Here is a 21,433-nt window from a genome sequence, read left to right as displayed (position 1 = left end):
TCTCCCGATTTGGCGAGCCTTGTAACTGGTACTTGTAAATGATTTAATGAACTCACTTTCTTGTTTTGGATCTGTTCAGTTTACAGATCTAACGGATCCAGGACTTCTATCAGACGAAGGTGATTTAAAAACTGGCTGAAAGCCTCCCACCAAACCTTGGATTTAGCGCCGTGAGCCCCAAGCATCAGCACAAAATGGGAAGAAAGAAGATACAGATTTCAAGAATCGGGGACGAAAGAAACCGGCAGGTATTAACACGCAAACTCTATAACAATTCCCACCAAGCAAACCTTTTATTATTGTGGAACACAAATAGATGAGAATTGATGACTTTTTTTGTTCGCGCGGGCGTTTTGCGATGCTAAATATTGCATGTCGTGGTCGAAAATAGAAAGATCGGTCTGGGGTTAGAATTTCATTAAAGTGTAGGTATTTTTGGCTCGGCCTAAACAGCTTTAGAAGCTGACTTTTTGTATTGAATGATACTCAGAGGGCTTGATAGCCAACTACTGAATAGAAACCCAACGTTTTTGGTGATACTGCTGTTTTGTAGCTACATTGTAGGATGCAAGCTTACTTGTATTTATCGGAACTAATCGAGCGTTCAAATGGCGAGAATTTTAGTGCCGACAACTTTGACTAATAAACACTGAAATGAAATAAATTGGTTTGTTTTTGTTGCTCACTCGCTGCCTAAGGATATTCAGAGAAAATGGTAAGAGTTGTACAGTACTTTTAAATTTTGTGGAAAGCAATTCTTTGTATTCCATTGAAAAAGGGGCGAAACTGGCGCGACACGCAAATTCCTTTGCGGCATAGTTTGCGTCGCGTGTTGTAAGATATTTTTGGCCTTTGATTTTCAAGTTAAGTTCAAACATACATTACCATTTGCAACTCTTACCATTTGTTGACAAAAGTCAAACAAGGAAAAAGGCAAACTCGTGAATGCATGTATATTTTCGATGCATGCAACAGTAATTTCTTTGTTCTTTTTGTGCCCAGTGTAGTGTATCAATCAGTTTATTCGACGTTTTTCACACCTCCCTCTAAAGTCGTTGATTTTTGAGAAACCGCAAAGATTGGAGTAAATCTCAAAGAGACTGAAGAAAACGTGCAATCCAATCCATGGAAGATGTAAATTGAAGTGATTTATAAGTGTTTGCAGAAGTATGTTTCGCGTGTACAGTTTTCTTCTGCGCATATTTTAATTGTCGAAGTTCTTCCTCTTTTCTTTCGAGGTACATGCATGCATGTACATGCTACTTTTCGTCTTGGAAGCTGAAACGCTACAACATGTAAACGAAGAATATGTAAATGTATACCCAGTCTTTGAACTTTCTCCGATTGTTCCAGAAACATTCCAGAAATAAGATCTTAAGTTTCGTGCTGTGAAAAATTGCTCTTGATCTGACACTGCCAGTGAAGTTAAACATGCGTCTTGTAAAACGAAGAAACTGTGATATTTCAAGGTTGAGATCTTACACTTGAAACATATAAAATGAAGAATTTTGATGCTGTACCTCTGGGAATATATATTTCTTTTAAACAAGAACATACCCGAGTTTTCCATTTTTGTCTCTTGTTTGGAGATTCATGTGCATGTACTGTAGAACATAAAAACACAGATAGGAACATTTTTAAGAGCTTCTTATATTAAAAATATTGATCAGTGACTTGGTGCAATTAGATGTACGAAATCTACAGTCAGCGAGATGTAAGAAATACAGTGTGTGTAGTTCAGACAAATTATTCTTTCTTTGTGGACGAGGTGTTTCCACCAACTGAATAATTCATTCAAATGCCTGACTAATTGAAATTTTTTATTTCCTGTATGTTCCTGGTGATTTTCATTTTTCATTCTCTTTAATATTCACTGATGTTGTGTTCATCTAACCCCACCACTCAACCTGTCTTAGAGAATACCTTTTTGGCTAAGTTGCGTGGTATAGAATAAACTAATATGAAACGTCTTAGGTTGTTTCTCATAGTTATCATTTCTTTCAGTGAAGGGTGTTTACTTAAGGAGATAAATATATTTTTGTCAGCAAAAACTCGTAAGAAAGTTGTCAATGGTCATTTTTTTAAAACAAGTTCATTGCCAGTATCACCAGAAATCACAAAAAAAGAATAGCATTTAGGAGAACAAACCTGAAAAGTTTCTTTATACACATACGTCCCCTTGACCTGCCCTCCCATATGCAGGGAAGTGCTTGGTACTAAGGTTTTCCCTGGATCCACCCATGCATTCATTATTTGCAAGATTATACAAAAGAGAGAACTGCTACAAATATATTGTATTGTATGAAATTGTGTGATTGGTAACTTCAGAGTTTGGATTGTGCACTGTTGGATTTTCTGTTAATAAAGTGAAGTTAACTGAAGGTTGTTGTTATATTGTGCAGGTCACTTTCACCAAGCGTAAATTTGGATTAATGAAGAAAGCTTATGAACTGAGCATCTTATGTGACTGCGAGATTGCATTGATTATCTTCAACTCCAGTACCAAGTTATTCCAATATGCCAGCACAGATATGGACAAGATTCTACTCCGGTATACAGAGTACAATGAGCCACACGAGAGTAGGACAAATGCAGACATTGTTGAGGTTAGTGCTCTCAACTACAGTACACGTAACATACAAAAATAGACCCGAAACATGCCTAATTTTAAGAAGTGGATGGTGCATTACAACTTCTGCAATGAGATGTCTCAGTGTAAATGAAAATATCTGGTAACTGGATAAAAACTCAGATGTCTACTTTCATCCTATTGCCTTCATTTGTGACACAAGCATTGCATTTGTGACATGTATGTGCATTGTTTGAAGACAGTGTAATCACAGTTGGATGGAAAGATAAAACACAACATACAACCAACTATCATTCATTATTTGAAGTGTTTTTGGAATGCTATCAAACTATTTTTCTTCAATTGACCTTTTTATCAGGCAATTTCCAAAAAGGAAAACAAGGCATTACCATCACCAGATGATACAGAGAAGGTTGGTAGAAAAATGACAACTGTATATATATTTGTTAACCATCAAGCTGTCTTTCGTATGTAGTCTCTCCATTTCTACATGCTGTACGGGCTTAATCTGAACTCTGAAAAAATGACCAACTCCCAATTGCTTTGGTACAATTAATATTGTAGCTCCGTTGGTAGAGCACTGTACCAGTATTGCAGAAGATGTACAGTGTAGGTTGGAATCCTGTTCATGCCTGAATTTTTAACGCTTTCCTTTTGTTACTCTTTGTAGACTATATATATATATATGTATTCTACAATACATAAACATTTACATGTCTTATGACCATTGTCACATCATTATTAGGAGGACTGGCGATAAGTGGTGATGAGAGGGTTGGGGGCTGTGTATTTATATACTGAAATACATTCATTTTGTTTTAGCTACAGTGTCATTGAAAGAGGCACAAGAGTATTATGTGCAACCATTTGTCTAGTCATTTTCATTCGAGGGAGCTAGCCTCCACCCAAATAATCAATTTTCCCTCCCCATTTGGATGTATTTTGTTCCTTACACTTTTTAATTAGGAGGCCAGTTAGTCCTTTAAATATCAGAATTTGAAATAAGGCTGCAATTTTTGTGTTGTTTCTACAGCAATTCGTGCTCACACCACGAACTGAGGAAAAGTATAATAAAATAAACCAGGAATTTGACCAGATGATGAAAAAGAACTTGCTTCATCCAGTAAGTATCAATAATAATAATTAGACTTATTATGGTAGTGGTATGGACAGTTCTGCTTTGTTAATTCAACAGTTCTATGTGAAGCATCAGTTGTATTATGGAATTTACCACTAGTCTTTTTTTGCAAATTTCATGTGAATATTGGCCACAAGGTTCTTGAGTGATTTGTTTCAAATGATATGCAAAAGAATCAGGGAGGTGGATGAGACCAAAGAAGAAATCATTTGTATTATGTTTGCATGTATTTTGAGCTTCAGTTTGTCTCTTTATGATGGAAGGGCAACTCAAAACTTGTTGAAAGAAAGATAATTTCATTTGTGAAAGCAATGATTAGGCACACAATGTATTTAGGATGTAGCAAAACATGCAGATTAATTAAAATTAATTCTGTTGACTTCTAGCAGCAAACATCCACAAGCGGTGACAATTATCAGTCCCTTCCTGTCTCAGTGCCAGTGTCGTCCAATAACGTCTCAGAGGATGGCTACAGAAGTCAGCCAGGAAGCTCAGACAGTGTCGTCATGATGAGCTCTGGAATGCCAGTCACCGCAAGTGGAAGAATCACTGGTGATCAGATGAATGGAAACTACTCACGAGGAAATACCCCTGGTATATCAGGTATTAACAGTTTTCATTTTCTAATAGAACAAGGATCAGGACAATGTCTATGATGATTAATGATAACAGTAAACATAATCATAGTTGTCCTTGGAGGGTGGTACGAAGATGAAGATTTAACAGTGCAGAGGTTGATAGGAAGCAAGATATGAAGAGGTGCGGGTAAAGATGCAAAAGGCCATAAGTGAAGCTGAAAATTCCACACGCATTCAAATGGTTTACTTAAGGCTTCATGAGAGAACCTTCTGCTGCTTTGAATGGAACTTTAAGCATAAAGTTAACATGCATGCTCTTATATGTAGATATAAAAATAACATAGTAACATAGGTAATTGTGACCTCTCACGCGAAAACATTCCTTAGGAAAGTCGTGTGAACGACCGAACGCGCGGCAAGCTCACGGGTTGTAAAATCGTCCTCACGACTGAAACGAACTATCAAAGGACTGCAGAATTTTTTTGAATGGGGGAGCTCACAAGCTGAACAGACCAAAGAAATCTTTAAACGAGTGACCTTCACAACTGAACAGCAGAAAGCTTTTTTTAACAGATAGAGTTGAACGGCTTAAGAATGAATGACTGATCTCGTGAACAAGGCTCTTATCGACTCGGCTTACAGGGCTAACATAAACAATCTATCAAAAACTCCACTGTAACGAAATTTGGAAAAAGCATCAATATCTAATCTGAAATCAAAATCGAACATTTTTTAGAAAGTGCCAATACTGTGTTGTTATCGTGAGTAAAGCAAGACATTTTTGCCGGAGAAAACAGTGTGTTACTTACATCAGTGCGTAAACAATGTCCTGTCATGCTGCTTTTTGAAAATTGCATGACGCAGTAAGTTCATGAAATTCTGGCCGCTTGCCGCTTGAAGAAGGGGAATATACTTCCACTACATTTATTCAAAGAATGGAAATGCACAATTGGGTAGATTTGTTACCATATTTCAGACTATTTCTGCTGAAGAATTTGGCATTTTAGTAGCGCGTCCGGAGCGTGTTAAAGGAAATAGAAGAGAAAATTGTGCTTGTAGTGTGTTGTTTTCCCCGACGTTGAGCCACTTTCGTACTTACATGTAAGGATGCAAGATTCACAAACGGGTCAAAGATTTTCCCAGAACCGCGATGGGTATTCATGGCAGGCAAGCGTACGCGTGTCTGCTGACTTTTGAAATTTGCATACAAAATGGTGTGCCGTGACATTCAGAAAATTGTGCCACATCCGGCTTGAACAAGCGCTTCAGAACTTTAAAACAAAATCTTATTGGCCGTACCCCTTATTTATGGTAAATAAAATTTCAGAAATTATTTGTCGTTGAAAGAATAAAGACAACAACAACAGTTCTGATCAACGTATCACAAATAGTTGCGTTACTTTGAAGCTACGCATATTCGCGAGAATTATCATTATCGTGGTACTCGAGCAGCTTCTTTTCTGTTTTGCAATGTTAACCTTCCCATTATTAATTAAAGTGTTGTTAAAGACTTCAGTTTTACAACAGTGTTTTGCAAAGTTCATAACGTGATGGCCGCGAAAGTGCAAGGCTCAATCGTCTCCTGTTGCTTGAGTTGTTCGAATGACAAACAATGGTTGCAAGCCAACTCAAAACTTGTAAATGGCGAGCAATACTTTTGCTTTCTCTCGTGAATGACCAGAGCCGTTCTCATGGGTACCTGTTAGTTTTGAACGACTGCTTGAGGAAAGCGAACGACATTCAATTCCATTCTCACAAGTCACTATTACTTAAGAAGGACTCCTTAACTCGTGAGAACAACTTCTCTTTCCGTTCTCACGGCGACTTCACGGTTTCACCCCTCAGAACGATTAGTAATTAGGAACATTTTCGTGTGAAAGGTCACAATTATTATTATTATTATTATTATTATTATTATTATTATTATTATTATTATTATTATTATCATTATTGTATTGAAAGTTCCTTTTGGCTTAACTATCACATTTCATGAAAGAAAGAAGGACAAACAGAAAAAAAGAGATTTGTGTGTGAACTTGGTCATGTACGTAAAAACTACAATATTAATCACTCACTCAATAAGCTTTCACATGTGACTTGTAAACTTATATAAAAACTGCGTAGCTGCCAATCTGTCTTGTCTTGCCATTTTCATTGTTCTATAAGTTGGAACCACTCAAGCTTCCTTAATGCTGAGACAATAGTCATTTCGCTGTATGTTTCGGCCGCAACCCAGCTCTCCGAACAACTCGTGGGATTGATTAAGAAAAACAAGGGACACAAAGAACAATACAAAAGAAGCAATGGACCATGATGTAAAACGTAATAGAGCTGCATCCTAAAGGGATCCAATGAAATTAGGGGTTGTAAAGAGCTGCACTGTAGCTGGTATGTTTGCAAGATATTTGGGTGGCCTCTGGATGGGTAGTTATCAACTGTTTTGCATTGCAAATAAACATATAGAATTTTGGTTTGTTTGAAGCCTTAGTGTCACAAAACTTGCCTTGTGCCCCAAGCAGTGAAACCTACAATAATCTGATAGATTAAGAACTCTGCATTAGCTCTGAGTATGTTTTCTAACAAAGGCATTATAGTGGATAAGTGGGCTGGTGTTAAAAGGAATCACATTTATAAATACACAATTTTCAAGTCTTGAAGTTCTTGTGACATTTACTGTTAATAAGGGTATTAAACAGGTAGGCAGAAGTCTTAATTCCTTAAATCATTGTAAATTTTAGAATTTTAATAATGTGGATCTTCCTCTTGTGAAAAAAGATACAGTATACAGCTGTACTGTAAAAACTTGTGTATTAGCCGGATCTTTTTGCTGAAATATTGGGCTCAAAATTGTGGGTTTGGTTTATATGAGACTATTTCTATCAGATGGAGTGAACTGGCTGGCATGGGGTAAAAATTAGCCCAAAGAACTTTCATTAAGTAAAGATTAAACATATTCTTCGACAGATCACTTCAACACTGATTTCTCCACCGTGTGCGAGAAAATACCACTCCAATAAGGAGAACTCACAAGGCAAAGGTGGACTGTTTTGTTGCCCTTCATTACTAGCACGGCATATTTGTCCATGTGGTTTTTAAACTCTCGGATCGAGATATTAAATACTTCTCCATGTTGTCTACAACGTAACTCGGTCCAGACTCTGTAAATGACTGTGTGGTTATTTTGTATCATTCCCTGCGCATTATTTTCATTCAAATTTTATCGTTTTTATTTCAACTGTGGGCTTCAACAATGAAGACAGCTGTTGTCAGTCTCTAGAATAGGGAAATCAATTATTAAAGATAAGCTTTTAATATGTATTTTAAGAGTTAATTAACTTCTTATGGTCGCTGCAAATATGCAGCATTATATTTCGGTAAGTTTTAATATCACAGACAACTGCGAACAAGTAAACAACTTTGTTTGCCTGAATGCTTGTTTTAAGTTTTTATTTTTTCCTCAAAATCATGCTTGGAATTTGAGGGTGGGGCTTATACACATTCAATTTTTTACAGTATTTTTTATGTTATCTTCATTTACATTTGTATCTAACTGCAGTTCTGTGTAATTTCTAAAAAGCTAATAACATTTAATACTTCAGATGATTTAGTTTAGAAGATGCCATGCAAATTATCAAATGTTGGTTGAAGTAATGTTTGCAGTGTAAGTAGTTGTGTTTATCACTTTTTGAAACTTGGGAAGGCTAAAGTGATAATGATAGTCGATGTGATGCAACACTGATGCAAAACTACTTACTAAAATCACATATAGTGCTCATATCCAACCCTTCTTTTGAAAGTATAATACATTTACATGTAGATAAACAAAATCACACTAAAACTTTATGTAAATCAGGAGATTGTTTTGTGAGATATAAAATAATGTTACTAATGAAGCATGTGCTTTTTTCCCCTTTCCTTGTTGTTAATGAAAGGAATAAGGTCACGTAGAATACACACTGTGCAGTAATTACTTAAAGTACATCAAATCTTTTAAACTTTTATATCATATTATTTTCTGGATTTTTTCGTAATTTTGTTCAAACCATGTCAGCAATAATATTGTGCAAATGCATTTTTTTTTGAAAGCTGAAGATTCTCAAACTGTTACCTGACTATTGATAAATGTTTTTTACATTTCAGACCAAATCTATGGTGTCCCTAACTCCCCTTGCAGCTGAAGCTGGATTATGTCACCAATTCCTGCAGGCGCTAAGTTAACGCTCATTTAAGAACTAAATTATATTGAAAAATTCAAGAATAATTCAGTTTTTGGAAGTATTAAACATAACCTTTCTTAAAATTTTGGCTTGATTTACTGAATCATAAGCTATTACCGGTACTTTATATAATTTGAGTGTCTTTTCAATTGTTAACTTTACAAAATGGCTGATGATATCTGATTTATCCTGGATTAATAGCATTAATTTAATGATGCGATTTTAGTGAAAGAGTAAAGTGTTTTAACCTTTGGCTGACAAATGAAAGAATAATCTTAAAAATGCTGAAATGGAGCAAACTGGAAACAACATACATGTAATATGATGATGTTTTGAGTAAGCTTGTTTGATTCTTTTGTTTTCATTTTGAAGAAAATATATTATTAGTTTACCTCATGCAATACACTGCACCACTGCACAGCATAAAAAGAGCATAGACATCTTTTTTAACTTTGGTCTTTTAACTTTTCTTTTGCACCTTATTTTAAGCAAACAGCAATAATATCACACAGTCATCCATGATTGAAACGGCACTGCTCTCATACGCAAGCCCTCCAATATTCAATTCAAATGTCTTTGGAAGGGGGTAGAGGAGACTGGGATGTGGTTTAATGTTAGGTCGCCCTGACTGGTCTTTTTTCACAGTTAAGAGTATGATAATAGTTTGAAAACTCTCTTAAATATGAAAAGAAATTGAAGAAGTTATTACAAAGTGAAAGTAAACTTGTGTTTTAAACATGTTCGTTATAAATTTTATCTGTCATTTCTCTGTGTAAATTATTGAGTTGTATAACTTTAAACACAATAATTTACTTTATGGATTATCACAAAAGTATAAAAGAATAATATTATTGTATGAATTGTTTTATAAAAAGAGCTACTAATAGATTGATGTGTAAATGTCGCTGTTTAAACAATGCAGTTACAGTAAATTGTATAAAAGTTAATTTATTCTTCTCTTTAAAGATGCATTTTATCCTGTAAATTATTTTACCAAACTTAAATGTAAATACACATTGTCATTGTAATGAAATTAATTTGACCTTGGAATAAATAGTTCAGTGTCCTTTTGAATGTAAGTGAGGTGTTTCTCTAGACTACTGGTACTTTTGTAAGAGAGGACAAATTATAACTATAAGATTTCTTCGTTGCAAACAAGCTGCTTTATTCTAACAGTAACAGGCGTGGTTCCAACTTGGGTACAATGAAGTGATAATAACAATTCTCATGTTTCATTAACATGAAAGATAATTTGTCTCCAACTGCAGATTAGATCTTCTTAGATGGAATGGAAACCATCAAAATGTGGTTGCACAAATGAGTATTTGTTACTTTGTTTTTATCACTTAAAGTTACTGTAAGCAACGGCATCATTGAAGCGATAATTTTAAAGTTTTACACAGTAGATTGTTCATAATAACGTACATTCTAGTCCTTAAAAGTTGGTGAAAGTGTTCGTGGGGTTTATTGTATTTATCTCCTTGGTTTGTGCAAGACATAATGGGAGAGAAGAGATTCCCCTAAGTTAAGGCTGTTGCTGTTAGTTACCCACTTGCTGATTGTTTTGGTTTGAAATCCAACCAACACAAAATGTTAACACCATTAATTTGATGTTCACATCAAGAAAAGCTTGGGTTTTGTAGTAAGATCATAGCCACAATACTGACAGACAGGTACACCCACCATATTCGTTTTGAAAGGCTACCTGCCCTCTGAGCACAACTATTCATGGCTGCTTTACACTGCCTAATTAGATAACTTGTCTCTGGAATTACCAGAGTCTTCCAGTAAAGTTATATGAAAGGAAAGTAATCATTTTGAAATTGAGAACATTTTTGTTTTGCTTCAGGAAGTACACAAAACATGTCAGACCTTGTTGCTGCTGCAGCAGGCTTGAACAGAAGTGTTACTCCTGGGTCAATTCAGAGAAATGATGGCTCATTTACCACACCCTCATCTGTTGTAACAAGTAGTGGACGGAATTCTGTGTCACCTCATCCGCAAGCTGTAACTCCACCACCAGGCCGTCCACCTCTGAAGATTAACATTCCTTCAAGAGTAGTCACGGGACAATTGGTAAGAGAAACTTTTCAGCTTTAACAAGTTTGTACTTTAGAGTGAGAATACAAGATTGGCAGACAAATCTGTTGTCTGGTTTTTTTTCTTCACATGTACATGTGCATTGCAGGGGTTTCATTGGAAGCCGGTCACCACCGGCTAAATACTGTGCCTTGATTTTCACTCAAACCCTTTTAAAAGACAAGATTAACCTGTACTTACATTGATTAGCCCAGGGATCAAAGTGTTGCATCTCGTGAAACAACAACACCTTATGTTGGATATCATAATTTGTCATGTTTCTAATTACTTGTTTTTCTGGACATAAGTGCATCATTTGAAGTTACCCCTCCCTTTTGCTGAAATCTTGATTATCTTTTCAGCAACCTAATCGCCATGGAATGACAGTAGCGACATCTCATGACAATCAACCTCTATCCACTCCTGTGATTTCTCTCAATTCTATTCCTCTGCAAACCCCTGGTGATAACCACTCTCTGTCGACACCTATATTCTCCATGGCAACGCCCAATCTGGCTTCAGCAGCACCACCTTCATTTTCCTCCACTCTACCGTCGGGGTTGCCATCAGATTTTCATTTGGAAAACACAGAGGCCCTAGCTCAAAAATTGGCACAGTTTCCAGCTGCTGCGTTACCCCTCATTCAGCAACAAGCTCTGCTTCAACAACAGTTGAGTAACATGCACGGATTGCTTCAAGCAGGGTGAGTGAAACAGAATCATTATTGTTGCCTCTTAACGTAATCAAATGATATCATCTCCATAACATTTCAAAACGGATAGATTTGACAGTTATAGAAGTAAGACAACTCTCTGAGATGCGCTATTCATTCTCTCTCTAACAAAGATATTCTATTAACCTCTTTATTTGCACCACACTAGACACCACACATTTTATTGTTTATATCGTGCCTTGTTGTTCTTTTGAATACTGGTCTCTGCTCGTTCACCAAAGAGATCTCCTCTCCACTGTTAAAATCATTTTACATAAGGCAAAGTAACATCTATAAAGGAAGATTTTAGAAGTGAAAGGGTAAACTAAATACTCGTAAAGTTAAGAAATGGAAGATATTGTGGCCGCCTCTCTTCTGTCTGTCTCAAATTTCAATAAATTGAATTTGTACATGTAATTCACTGTTCATGAAAACGTCTTTAATGGCTCGTAGACTTCCTACTAATTTAAAAAAAAAATGTAAGCCGTAAGTAAACCATTATGTTGCTTAACAATTTTTTTTAGGAATGTACCAGTAAGCAATTTACTGGGCAATCGTCTTGGTGTTCCTAATGCGTCAGTGGGTCAGGGCATGTCATCAGTCAACATCAAAGCCGAACCAGGTGAAAGGGACTCTTCATCTCCTAATTCCCACTCCTCAATCTCCCCAACCTCACCATATCAAGTTCAGAGGCGTCTGACACCAAGCAGGGATGACCCACGTGAAATAGACAAGGATGGTGCTCCAAAGCGACCTCGTCTTGATGGTGGCATTCCAGCAGCATATGGTTTGCGCTGAGTTAAAGGTCTAAAATATCATAGTATTAGAGAATTTTAGTTTATCCTCTCTGGAACAAATGTACCTAATGTAATTAGTTTTAGCTACAACTTTAAACAACACCCCACTAGCATTGAATAATTTGTTGAAGATGTTCCAATAGCATTAAAAAAATCGCATTATTTAAACGTTCTGTTTTAAATAATGCTTGTTTAAAATGTACGGTTGTTGTTATGTGATGCTGGCATCATATGTGATAAGCCCCAAGGCTGTTGTAAAATTTCATCCTTTATAACCTGTCTTGTTTGCAATATTCTTCATCTTTTGTTCTTGCAATAACGAAACAAAAGGTCTTTTAGCAGATATGTCCAACCAAATTCATAGCCCTCTGGCTGGCGTAGTTTCACAAATCACAACAAATACACTGTAAATTTACTTCTGCAAGAGAGGATTGCTTTTGTCTGTCCATTATCAAATCCCAAAAGTTGGTGGATGAAATGTGGTGGATGAAAAGACACAGTAAGGAAAACCTTTTACGTTATTTTCCATGCAATCGGCGCACAAAGGTATAATGCATTTTCTCCAGTTGTTCAAAGCTGGATTAAGCTAATCCTGGACTTGTGGAAACTTAAAGTTTATTTACCGATCAAATAAGTTGACACAACCTTAAACCTTGACTTAGACTCAGTTCTTGACTTAGTTCTTCGCTCGCATATAATTGCATTGTAACGCTTAAAGACGGGCAAAATTGAAACCTCGGTATTTAATCGCAAGTTAGTGTTCAACAGCTTTTAGACAACTTTTGAACAACTGGACCCAGAAATATTAAGAATTTTCTATAACAGCCTTGGGGTGACTAGTATTGATAATTTGTTACTTACATTTTTTTCATAATTTCTTGTAAATAGTAATATTAATTGGTAAAGACATACAATATCTAATAAATAAATACGTTTCTCAGCCGAAGAAGTAAAACTCTAAAGAAGTTCCCTTTAAATTAGAATGACATGAAGATAATACAGCGATTTTGTTTTAGATAAGTGCCGTTTTAGAAGCACGTAGAATTGAAAGAATTAAATGTTAAGTTGTGATATTGATAAGACTGTAGGTATTGTCTACAAAAGCATTGGTTTTGCTCGACCATGCTCAGAGGCCAGGCCGAAAAAAATGATGCATCACTTCTGCTGCCAATCAGCTTTGGTGGCGGTTGTTGAATTGTTATAGTGTGTTCTTATTGGCCAGAGTAATTTCTTTGTTGTAACCCTGTTTGTCATCTCCTGTAGCTACTCGTGTAGTGTGCATTGTTCCCTTGAAGGCTTCAGCTCTGTGATATTCATATTGAGACGAGCGAGCGTGATACACTATCTAATAAAATTTAAGTAGTAATTATTTACCTTATGTAATATTGCGTTCCCATGGTGAGCTATTGAAGATTGTACAAAAGGAACACATTGTTTGGTTAGTTTCAAAATACATCTACTTCAGATCGTTTCACATGTTACCTCAGAAGTCAAATTTTCCACTGTGTTTATCTGGTGACTTGTCACTCGTAATTTAAGACCTAAAATGTCCGATGGACTTGCAGCTTAGTTTTTATAGAAGTGAATGTAAAAATCTCGTTTTGTTGTGGTACTCATTGTTTTCTGGTAGAGTTTATAAGGGCCGGTTGCTCGAAAGCTGGTTAGCGCTAACCGGTGGTTGAGAGTTATCAAAACCTCGAGGTTTTCATGGTATTTAACGCTGGTTTGGGCTAACCATTCTTTGAGCAACCCGGGCCTGTTTGCCAATGATAATAAACCGATCAGTAGTTAAAATTTTATATCGTATTCATTTAAACTTCTCTTTTTCTTTTTCTTTTTCTTTTTTTTTTTTTACGAAAGAGCTTTTGAATAATTGAAAATGGTATCGTAGTGTTTTTGAGTTTTCCGAGTCAGCTGTCATCGAACAATTTTATCAAAAGGAACTTACTTGGGTTGAAACCAAAAATTATAGCGTAAGTTGAATAATTTTGTTATTAGAGTAAACACAGTGTGCTGAGGTGTCGTAATGACTTTGTTCTTTTGTATACAAACCTTTTTTTGTTACCTATATTGAATAGGGCCGGTCCCTAGCACAGGAGTGTTTCGATGTTAATCATTTTGCTCGTGAACGTAGAAGATAGTTTGAAATCTAAGTAGTTTTGGCAAAGCAGATCGCTTTTATAGTTTTCATTTGATTAAGATTTTGTCGCGCAGATTTCAGGAAATCTAAGTCTGTTTTCATGTTGGTTGTACTTTCGTAAATTTTGACGACTTAACCGTTTTTGCCGGTAGCATAGATGCAAGTCATTGTTAGAGCTTTTTTGCAGTGGAGCTACAATTGTAGCGAGCGATTTTAGCAAGGTAAAGACGTTTTCCATGGAGCGTTAATATTTTGTAAATTTAATGTATATCTTTTCGGTAACTGTTCATCATTTTAATCCTCCGAAGACCCCCTAAAATTAAATGCTAGAACGACAACAGCATTGTCTCATTTGATTATGATCATTGAAACTTTGTGGCCCAAAGGGTAATTGAGCGGGCGAAAGAAGAAATAAACTTTCTCCTCCCCAATTTTGTTGGTCAGCACCGTGGACTCGGAATAATCCTTCTCCACCCACCCCCCCCCCCCCCCTACCCCCCTTCCTCTAAGGGCAAGCTGAAAGGTTCAAGTTTCGTATTCCAGCGGAAGGGTTGGATCGAGCATGAAGTGGAGGCTAATGCGGGGGAATCTTTTCACGTGCAAATTATTTCCACCGCATTAGCCTCCATTTCATGCCATATCCGAAACTGGCCTATTAAGGAAGTAGTACCCAACTTGGCAGAGGTGTCCTTTCCCGATCCCCTTAATGTTGTCCAGACCATTGGACGAATAATTAAACTCTCAACCAGTCTGTCCAATGGCGGAAGAGAAGTTATATTGACGTCACGTCGATCATGTGAGAGGCATCCTTTCCTGATTGGTTTGCGTTTTTCAACCCAATAAAAACGAGTATCCCGATAGCTTTCCCTTTTTACGACGTTGTGTATGGAGCACCATTGTGTAACACCAGACCATTTTACTCGTCAGTGAGAGGCGGGTCAAGAGTCAATGTGTTGAAACAATATTTGCGCCCAGGAGCTCATCAAGAGGAGCCTCTATCTCCCATTCTTGGCCTTGGAGTCAACCCTTTCCCGAGTAGATCTATTATTAGAACGCTTCCCAGGGGAAGTTTCACACGCCCTCAGTTCGAAGAGCCAATAAAAACAGAGCTATGACAGTCATTGTTTTACCCACACGATCAGGCTGAGAAATCGGTAATGGCGGACTGCGAGGAGAGATTGGCAGTTGACTCATCGGACGAAAGTTCTGATACGGTCGATGTCTCGTCGAGTGAATATAGCGCATCCTCTGATAGCGAAAGTGATGGGCTCCTGTTGCGCCTTAAGGTTGATAGAGCTCCGCACAAAAGGTAGCACTTTGATTTTTGAAAGTGTACAAATTCAATGTGCACCATATTTTTGATAAACAAAACTCCAATTTAATAATGAAAGAAGCATAGATATCGTTAATTCGTCGATCCTCGACTGCGAAACGAGTCATTAATCGGACCAGAAGTCTTCATCGTCATCTTCCCAGAACTCTTCATCCATATCAGAATCGTCTTCATCTACGGATAGAAGAAAATTGTTTTCAATTTCTGTCAAACGCGACGGCAACGCACGTTTCGACTGAGTGAAGTCGAAAAGAAAGAAAAAGGAGCGTGGCAGAGGCCGAGTAGTTACGGTGATGGACGAGGACTACCAACCCGGAGATCTCAGGTGATCAATATTTAAACTCACCCCACAATTTTACTGCACCGTTCGATAGACAGGTATTGAGAATGCAGATTGCAGCTATGGGATATTACATTAAAATAACACCAAATTCTCATGAACTTTTAGACCGTGGGAGTAAAACGCTCATTACCAGCTGCAATGGTACAAAAACCGCCACACTGGAGAGCAAATTGCGCATTGGGGCATCTAAAAGAAAGCAACTGAATTAAAATTTTCTTTGTTTTAGATGTCCCAGTGGTCAAGTTGCTCTCCAGTATGGCGGTTTTTGTACCACGTGATCGTCAGCTGCAAAGGGTGTATTGTAATTGCTAGTGCCCGTTCAACTTCTCAGCTGTGCTTGTGAATGACTGATTCGTCTGCCTTCTGCCAGATGGGATTCTTAAAACGTTTCAGTAACTTGATTCTTGCCTCTGAAAAGCTCCGGAGGTAAGAGGCCAATTAAATGCCTTTTCAAAATGTTCCTCATCTCACTTACCCGAGGAATGCATAACTTTGTGCCGTTCGTCTAATGCTCTTGCTAAGTTTCCCATCATTCCTGTAAATTCTTCTTTTTGTGGTTTTTGAACAGCCGTTCGATCAACCTGAAACGCCAAGACATGATTTTTGTTTAATACACAAAAGAACAAGTCAATTGGTAATACGATGTTTCACCATACAAGCGGGAAATACATTTCGCCTAAAAGCGTTTTCAATATGTGAAATATTGCCTTACTACTTCTTTAATTAATGTTGTCCCAATGAACATGCGATGACGTTCTCAAAAAGATGGCTAACAGTTATCAGAGATGTGAAAATCATCAGCATGTGTGTGAAGAATTTAACCAAAAATTTGACCATGCGTGAGCTTGTCGTTTCTATTTTGAACAAATACACCTTATACTTTTTGATCTTCAAGACAGGTCACACTTTGGCTGCAGTATTTCCTTGTTGCTTTCTGGAGAACCGACTGTTGATTACAAGATTTTTAAACCTTATAGTCTTCGTGCTGTACCTTTTTGAGCGTCGTTCCCGCCAGTATGCTGTCAAGAAGACCCCCACCCCCAGGGCTTGGCTCATTAAACCCTTGTCCGCTAATGGGACCCGAGCTTTCAGGGAAGGGCATATCTAACTGAGGGCGAGGTGGTGGGGGTGGTGGTGGTGGCGGTGGAGGAGCGGCGAGTGCCGACATTGGCTCCGCTCCAGTAGCCTGTGGGGGAGGTGGAGCTTGCATTGCTGGTACAGCAGGCTGGGCCTGAGTATACTCTGGAGCAGGGGGAGGTGGAGGAGCTACGCTTGGAGGGGGTGGGGCTTGAGCAGGCTGTACTGATTGAGCAGACTTTGTTAATGGAGCAGGAGGTGCTGATGGAGCAAGCTGTTCTGTTCGAGTGGGCTGCGTTGATGAAGCAGGTTGCGTCGATGGTTGGGTTGGGGCTGCCGGCGCAGATGTCGGTGGACCTGGAATAAGAGAGAACGAATAGGAGTAACTACAAAATCAAAAATGCCAGAGCCACATCTTGATGTTTAAATTAAGTTTATACTGATGGTTTGAATTCAGCTTAAAGGTAAAGAAATGACTTATTTTCTTAGTATCGTTATTATTTTCCTTGACTTCATCCGAAACGTGCTCAAATTGCCCGTTACTCGCTCACATTTCCCTATTATCCCTACACTATTTCTTACCAGTCCCAGCATATCAAAATCAACACTTGCGTTTCCACATTTCTTCGTATTGTTACCAGAATCTCCCTCTTAAAACCATTCGTGGGCAAACGCCACGTACCGTCCTCACAACACATCACTCGAATTCCGTAGCGAGGTGTACATAAACTTTAGGCGAGTATGTGGCCTTCCATGTTTGCATTTGAGCTCAAAAATGACCTAATAAATACTGCATAAAGAAAGCCTTCAATTGATGCCAGAGTTAACGACGGAAGACAAGGTTCATGGGCACCCAACGAGAATATAGTTCAAAACCACTTAGTTAAACGTAGCATTATTAAACGTATTTTAGTATTTAAACAGTAGATATAGGCATATTTTTATCCCCTAAAAATTTTTCATCTGTTCGGATTTCCTAGCTGAAAGTCTAGTGATTCGAAAATAATAGGGATTAAGACTTACCTTTTTGAAAATTTCAGCCAGAAACTAAAGACTCCCGAAAATTCTTGGTGACCGTTTTAGGGTAAAAATCCGTTAAAAGTGGGCAATTATACCATTTTCCAGATGTTCGAAAATCATAGGATAGGCAGGCAAGCAAGAAATTTTACAACAAATGTTCCGAAAATAAATTCTAGATCTCAATTCGTCTTCCGAACAGATATTTTCCGAAAATTGACGATGGGTGCCCCTGAAGGTTGTTGTTCGCTTTCTCAGCATCTTTCTTTTCAACGTTATTGCTTTCGTCTCAAACAGGGTGCTACCTTTTTGCGTTGATGAGGGTGTTGCTTGTGTGGGAGTTTTTCCTTTTGGCTTTCGTTTGAATAGAAACGACAAAAGCCCTGCAAGCAGAAGAAAACTCAGTAAGGGTGAAAAGGAGAAAGTGCTTTCTTGACTTGACTAATCTCATTATTAGTTTGGTTTGTAATGTATGTAAAATGAATTAGATAAATAAATGAAAATATTTCAGCTCAGTGATATGGTCGTCAGATGTACTGATGTAATTAACACAAGAATGAAGGGGTAGTTTCTAAAGAAACTGTGGTGCTGCGTCGGTGGGGAAGTAGTATACAAAATTTGGTTTTATCAACGGAGTTGATAATGTAAATTGGCCACCGTACAGAGATTCTAAAAGCTGACGTTTCGAGCGTTAGCCCTTCGTCAGAGCGAATCAAGGGATTATGGGTTACGTGTAGTTTTTATAGTAGAGTAGGAGCTACGCTATTGGTGGTAACATGGCAACGTGAAAAATAGGAATATATTAGTTAAATGAAAAGCGTTCGTTAATACCGTGAGGATTAAGGGTGCCGATTTGAAAGATGAATTGTTGTTCCAGATTCTTGCGGCTTTCCGTCGTACCTAGATGTAGGGAAAGGCCGCAGATAGCCATGTGTTTTTTGGAGTGGTTAGGCAGATTAAAATGGCGAGCGACTGGCTTGGATGCATCCTTGTCATTCTTCTCAACATCGCGAAGGTGTTCGCGGAATCGGTCACCTAGTCGTCTACCTGTCTCACCAATGTATAATTTATTGCATAACGTGCAGGTTATGCAATAAATGACATTTGCGGAGGTACATGTGAAACGATCGGTGATCTTAACAGATCGCTTAGGTCCCGATATCTTGCTAGTGTTAACAATGAAAAGACAAGTTTTGCATCGTGAGCGCGCGCATTTGAAAGTGCCGGGTTGCTCGTTAGTTTTGAGCGCGCTTCTAACTAAAAAGTTGCCTACGTTTTTGTCGCGTTTGAATGAAATAAGTGGAGGTTGCGAAAAGATTCTGCCAGTCTCGGGATCATTTTGGAGTAATTTAAAATTACTAAGAATGATGCTTTTGACTGCGTGATTATGAGGATGGAAAGTGAGGGTGAATGGAATTCTGTCATTCTTATCTTTTGTGACGTTTGTAGTGATGACTGTCGATCAAATTGTGGGCGCGATGATGGCCCGCTTTGACCACAGAGACAGGATAGCCACGTTTTTCGAAGAACTGGCACATCTCCTCTGATTTGCTGAGGAAATAATAATATTACAGAGCATCTTTATTCTGATGACCTTGTAAACTCAAAAGTAAACTTGTGCTATTCGTTTCATAGGCGCCAAAGGAAATTTAGTTGTGGTACATTCTTTTAAAACCTGACATTCAGTTTCAATTCGGGTTTCTCTCCAAACCATGTACGCATGTAGCGAGTCATATTTTCCCTGCATTGTTTTTTTTCAAACGAGGTGAATTATTTAGAGATAAAAGAGAGAGGTAAATCGTAGTTAAGAAGGGAGACCCACCTGGCTGCATGGGCCCTTTTTCAAAAGGGTAGAGTCACCCGCTACTATCCAAACACTTTTAGTTTTGACCTTACACAAATCAAACCCTGTTAAATACATGAAGCACGTTTCAACGCTGTTGAGGTAAACGATGCGACGTTTGCGTCATTCAAAAGATCCGTAATGTTAACTACACTGAAAGTGCGCGGACCTTATCACTCGAAACAGCATTTTCTCTCATAAACTGGGCCTTAATAATTCTGCATTTATCTTCAGTCATTTTATCACTCATACTGACTTGCTTACCGTCGATGGGTAGGGGCAGCTCTCTTCTCAGGAGGCCTCCTCTGTGGAGGAGGACCGCCTTGGTGTGATTCCTCACCGAGGCGTGGGAGTAGTGATCTGAGGTGCAGCACTTATATTTCTTGCTGGTGGTCTCGGCGTCCCTGGCCGCATCATGGAGACCTGGGTTGACATTTGTGGACGAATTTGAACTCCAGGAGCCCTGGGACGAGCTAAGAAAAAGTAGGGTTCTTAGACAATGACAATGAAGAAACATATTAGATTTCATTTCAGTTTATTATTTACAGTCTGTTCTGTACTTTTCGATAGTTTTCCTTTTAATCATCTAGTATTTGAATTCAAATTAGTTGTAGCTAACATATTCTACCATAAATATCCAGGATAAATGTGTACATAGAAGCAATCCAATGTAAAACTCTCATATTTTTTCTTGAAGAAGGCTGGTTACAGTACGTTACGTTATGACGTAGAAATCAAATCTACGTTATGACGGCTCTTGCTCAAAATAGTTACTTTTAAGAAAAAGGTAGATGTTACTTTTACCATATAAATTAGAATTGCAACAGGGCAATTTACATGATAAAAGCAGTAAGGTCTGTATCAATGCAAAGTCACCGTCAGTCTCGCAACCATTCATAGCAAAAAAACTGTAAAATGGCCTAATTGAGTGATTGATCAGTCATTTAAGAGATCGAGCAATAAAGTATTTTCAAAAACCAATAAGAGCAAGGCTGATTGAACGGTGAAGAGAGAGACAATTTTATCTAAAGGCACTGCCTTTCTTAGTCAGGGTTTTTTTACAAGCAAAGACAAGGGTTTGTAGAGACCCTTACGTGTATTATGATACAATCCTTAAGACCAGAAATTCAACAGAATTAGCTGATGAAGAACAATAATATAATGGGAATGGTAAAAATGGAAATTATATATATTTATATTGTTGATTAGATCTTTCACCAGGATCCAGTGCTTATGTTTTGTCACCCTGGTCCCGTTGCTGATGTGATTAAATATTCAGACTTTTTTCAAAAAAAGCATTCAGTGTAGTTGGTCTCATTGTTAATATTCTTACGTGGCTGCATCATCATGGACCCCTGTGGTCTCATCATCATTCTTGGCCCGGCCATGCTTGGAACACCTTGTAACCTGGGCCTTGCCATCCTGCTCGACCAATGGGACCTCCAACAAGCGACTGCATCTTCTGTATTTATGTAATTGTGCATTTGTTGCATCTTTTGCCACTGCATCTGCTGCATCTGTTGCATTTGCTGCATTTGTTGCATTTGCATTTGTTGCTGGGCTAACTGA

At 37.9% G+C, this 21,433-nt stretch overlaps 1 protein-coding gene and 1 pseudogene across 7 annotated transcripts in view; one reads left to right on the top strand and one right to left on the bottom strand.

Annotated features, from left to right (window-relative positions):
- Positions 1 to 14,591, top strand: part of LOC138038378 (myocyte-specific enhancer factor 2C-like) — a 30,987-nt gene extending 16,396 nt beyond the window's left edge. For 5 of the 7 annotated variants that reach the window (XM_068884199.1, XM_068884196.1, XM_068884201.1 and 2 more), the window contains 8 exons: positions 80 to 248; positions 2,403 to 2,606; positions 2,949 to 3,002; positions 3,624 to 3,713; positions 4,115 to 4,331; positions 10,373 to 10,599; positions 10,965 to 11,305; positions 11,839 to 14,591. In XM_068884199.1, coding sequence (XP_068740300.1) covers positions 195 to 248; positions 2,403 to 2,606; positions 2,949 to 3,002; positions 3,624 to 3,713; positions 4,115 to 4,331; positions 10,373 to 10,599; positions 10,965 to 11,305; positions 11,839 to 12,112 — 1,461 coding nt within the window. In that variant the 5' untranslated portion in view covers positions 80 to 194 and the 3' untranslated portion in view covers positions 12,113 to 14,591. The remainder of the gene's footprint in view (positions 1 to 79; positions 249 to 2,402; positions 2,607 to 2,948; positions 3,003 to 3,623; positions 3,714 to 4,114; positions 4,332 to 10,372; positions 10,600 to 10,964; positions 11,306 to 11,838) is intronic. The other 2 variants (XM_068884202.1, XM_068884203.1) reach the window with 1 other exon arrangement.
- A 947-nt stretch (positions 14,592 to 15,538) lies between these two features.
- The window catches only part of LOC138032545 (actin nucleation-promoting factor WAS-like), a 15,982-nt pseudogene continuing 10,087 nt past the window's right edge, over positions 15,539 to 21,433 (bottom strand).

The sequence above is a fragment of the Montipora capricornis genome, chromosome 2 (genome assembly GCF_036669925.1).
Source record: "Montipora capricornis isolate CH-2021 chromosome 2, ASM3666992v2, whole genome shotgun sequence".
NCBI classification, from domain to species: Eukaryota; Metazoa; Cnidaria; class Anthozoa; order Scleractinia; family Acroporidae; genus Montipora; species Montipora capricornis.
The sequence above is the reverse complement of the archived record's forward strand: the minus strand, read 5'-3'. Positions and strand labels throughout refer to the sequence as shown.